We start from the raw sequence: 2,949 nt of genomic DNA, 5'->3' as shown, positions 1-2,949 counted from the left end.
GGGATCAAGAAGGTTTCGCCACTTCTGCGCTTGGCCGCGAAGCCGGTGGCCGCGTTTGTTTGGAGCACTCCCGCCCCCCCCTTTATGTTGCTTCCTGGATTGCTAGACAGGGAGAGTCCTAGGGTATGGCCCATCACTCTTGCATCCGCCCCGCCCGCGCCCGCGCCCGCAATCAAGCCGGTGATTTTTGCACGCCGGATCTGGCCTGCCTCTTTCTATGCTAGTCGACACTGCAGATCCAACAACCTGATCACAGCTCAACCTGCTCGTCACGGCTTGCATGGGCAGCTTGCGTACTGCCTGACTGATGACCATGTTCCGTGTTGCCTGAGGGTGTCTGGTTCTAAGCTCCCCCAGTACCCTTGACTGAGCCACTATGGTTCATCACCCCGCCGGCAGCCGCAACAGGCAGCACCATTGGTGGCCTCGCACTTGGGCCTGACAGTTTTCGTACGGCAGCCCACCGCACAGACCGACCTACTCCTCTCCGCAAGCTGGCCTACTGGGACCCTGCTAGGCATTCCTGTCCACCATTCATCCAAGGCTCCCAGGCTATAGTCCACCGTACTGTGGTGTACTTCTGGGAAAAGCCGAGAAAAGGGCCGGTCGGCTGGAGACCTCGAAAACCGGAAGGGTGGGTAGGGCACGACCGAGTACATGTACAGCAGATGAACTCGGACTGACGGCCGTGCTCATTGGTGATGGCATCATTCAGTCTGGCTGCCCTCTGGGTATTGGCTCGAGTTACGAGATTCCCGCCACGAAACGTGAACACGCGCAAGACGCCTGGGTATCTCGTCACTCGCCTGGAGAACCATAGAATTGCACGGAGAAAAGGCGAAGGGTATCGCGTCCACGTGCGGAAGCATTGTGTATCGTAGTGTGTTCTTCGGAATTAGCAAGTCCACTATCTCCACCAATTCAGGTTGAACCCAAGCACCCATGACCGCCACTGCTGTGAGTTGCAGAGTCCCCTTTCACTGGGGAAGTGTGACATGGGCTCAGGATGTCCAGAGACAGGTGGGGACGGATTCTGGCGTGTACTTGGGCCTCCTCCTCGGTGTCGAAGTAGCCTCTTTGGGAAGGGTTGCCTGTTACAGCCTAGTCTGCCATCGGAATCCGCGTATCGGACGATGAGTAGGCAGGCGCAGCCCCGATATCATCTTGCGGGCGGCCTAGACAAGGCCTGGGTTAAATTATAGTTCTATCAAACTAAGCGCATAATTAACCCAAGGCAAAGTCTCCTCTTTACCCCTCCCCCCCATTTCTCTTGAATGCCAGGCAGCCATATCCCAGGCTTGCCAGGGTCTTTGAAGCCTACTCGCGAATGCTGCGTTGTGACTGGCCAGCCCTACGAGGGATCGCTGTCTCAACGAAGAAAGCATCAGCACAGCCATGCCCCCATTTTTGCGCGACCTCAAGATCGACAAGGTTTATGTCCCTACTGTCCTTCGAGCCACTCGTCGCCGCTTTACTCGTACTCTGACCATCAGAGGGTTATGCTGGCCGGTAGTGAAGTGAGCATGAGCTTTGGCTCGAGCCAAGATTAGCGACCGAGACTTGACACTTGAGTGCTGCTGCTTTTGGCTTGCACCTGCCAGCATGCTTTCGCCGCGACAGCCCATCGTTGTGCATACCGTCATTCCTGCCCTCCTTCTGCCTCCTGGGGTGTCTACTTCCATCGCCGCAAGAGAGGGTGGGTGGGGGAGGCATGCTGTTGGGACGTTGCTGCGGTGCCGACCACTCCGTAAATTTGGCACTCTGTCCCCGATGACTGGGGAAGGAAGGGCTGCAGAACTGACCCAACATGGGGTGTGCTGGCGTCAATGCCTAGGCCTTTTCGATCCTGTGGTATCCAGTTGCCTCTCTTTCCCACACCCCCTTGTCACACCCGCGAGACCCCTCCTGGCCCGTCAATATGCTACCCATCTCTTCGTAGGGCAGAGCGGAGGAGTCGAGACGAGGTACGCGACGGTATCACAAACACACACCCCTCCCCACCTCCGATCCTTCACGCCCCTCCGCGAGGCATGGCATGACGGGCCCAGGTACTCTGCCCATGTGCAATACCAGGCTCCCAAGCAGGCCAACTTGCCTTTCTCGGCGCTCAGCGATGGCTCATTGCTGCTCCTGGTGCTTCTTGTCGCCCTTGGGCCTCATACGTTTGTGGTACGCGTTTTGTCCTCAGCCATTATTTAACACTTCCGGCCCCCTCCCCCCGCCCATCATCAGCTTCCTCACCTTACCTGTCCACAGCCTGACTCAGTCCCATTCTCGGCCCTCTTCGCTAGCCTTGCGCACCACGTGCGATCGTCGAGTTGCCTCGTCCTCTTAACTCATATCCATACATACCTTACAGCTCTCGAACCGATGTATGCCATGTCGCAATCGCAATATGCCTACGCGGCCTCCCCTCCGCAGCCAAGGCAATATTCTGGCCACGGCACCAGCAGTGCTTTTAGCAGTTCCGCCAACCCTGACGAGGACTGGACGAAGATATCTGACCTTGCTGAGCGTCGACGGATACAGAATCGCATCGCGCAACGCAACTATCGTATGTCTCACTCGCTGTCGAGTCTCGTTTCAGTCGTCTCGCGTGGGACTCGTATCGTGACTAATCATCCAACCTTGCAGGCAAGAAGCTCAAGAGGCGCCTGGAAGATCTTGAAAGGCGTGCTGGGGAGGACGGCAACTCAAGCTCCGAGAAGACAACACAACCTAAAGGCACCGCCTCCAAGCGCTCCCAATCTGCTTCAACGAAAGCACACAAGAATGCGCCGGAAAGGCAGCTCAGCCAGGGACAATTTACGCCGCCGATGAACCACGAGGACGAACTACTGTTTCCCCCATTTGACGACGTTCGCGAGAGATCCCACACGCCCCCTCTCTTCCCGTACTCTTCGTATCCTCCTCCCGATGAACTTATCATGGCGCCATCGTATTCTGTTG

The 2,949-nt window shown here is 57.1% G+C and overlaps 2 protein-coding genes across 2 annotated transcripts; one reads left to right on the top strand and one right to left on the bottom strand.

Moving 5' to 3' along the window:
• Nucleotides 1-704: 704 nt before the first annotated feature.
• VDAG_10106 (uncharacterized protein) lies at nucleotides 705-982 on the bottom strand. Its single transcript, XM_009651370.1, has one exon. The coding sequence runs from the start codon at nucleotides 816-818 to the stop codon at nucleotides 708-710; it is 111 nt and encodes a 36-aa protein (XP_009649665.1). The 5' UTR covers nucleotides 819-982; the 3' UTR covers nucleotides 705-707.
• A 1,392-nt stretch (nucleotides 983-2,374) lies between these two features.
• VDAG_10105 (uncharacterized protein) lies at nucleotides 2,375-2,820 on the top strand (the record flags this gene model as incomplete). The annotated part of the gene is made up of 2 exons (XM_009651369.1): nucleotides 2,375-2,554; nucleotides 2,635-2,820. The coding sequence occupies 2 exons, from the start codon at nucleotides 2,375-2,377 to the stop codon at nucleotides 2,818-2,820; spliced, it is 366 nt and encodes a 121-aa protein (XP_009649664.1).
• Between the last annotated feature and the right edge of the window lie 129 nt (nucleotides 2,821-2,949).

Source organism: Verticillium dahliae, genomic scaffold (assembly GCF_000150675.1).
Source record: "Verticillium dahliae VdLs.17 supercont1.31 genomic scaffold, whole genome shotgun sequence".
Taxonomy (NCBI): domain Eukaryota; kingdom Fungi; phylum Ascomycota; class Sordariomycetes; order Glomerellales; family Plectosphaerellaceae; genus Verticillium; species Verticillium dahliae.
This window is presented reverse-complemented; position numbering and strand designations above follow the sequence as displayed.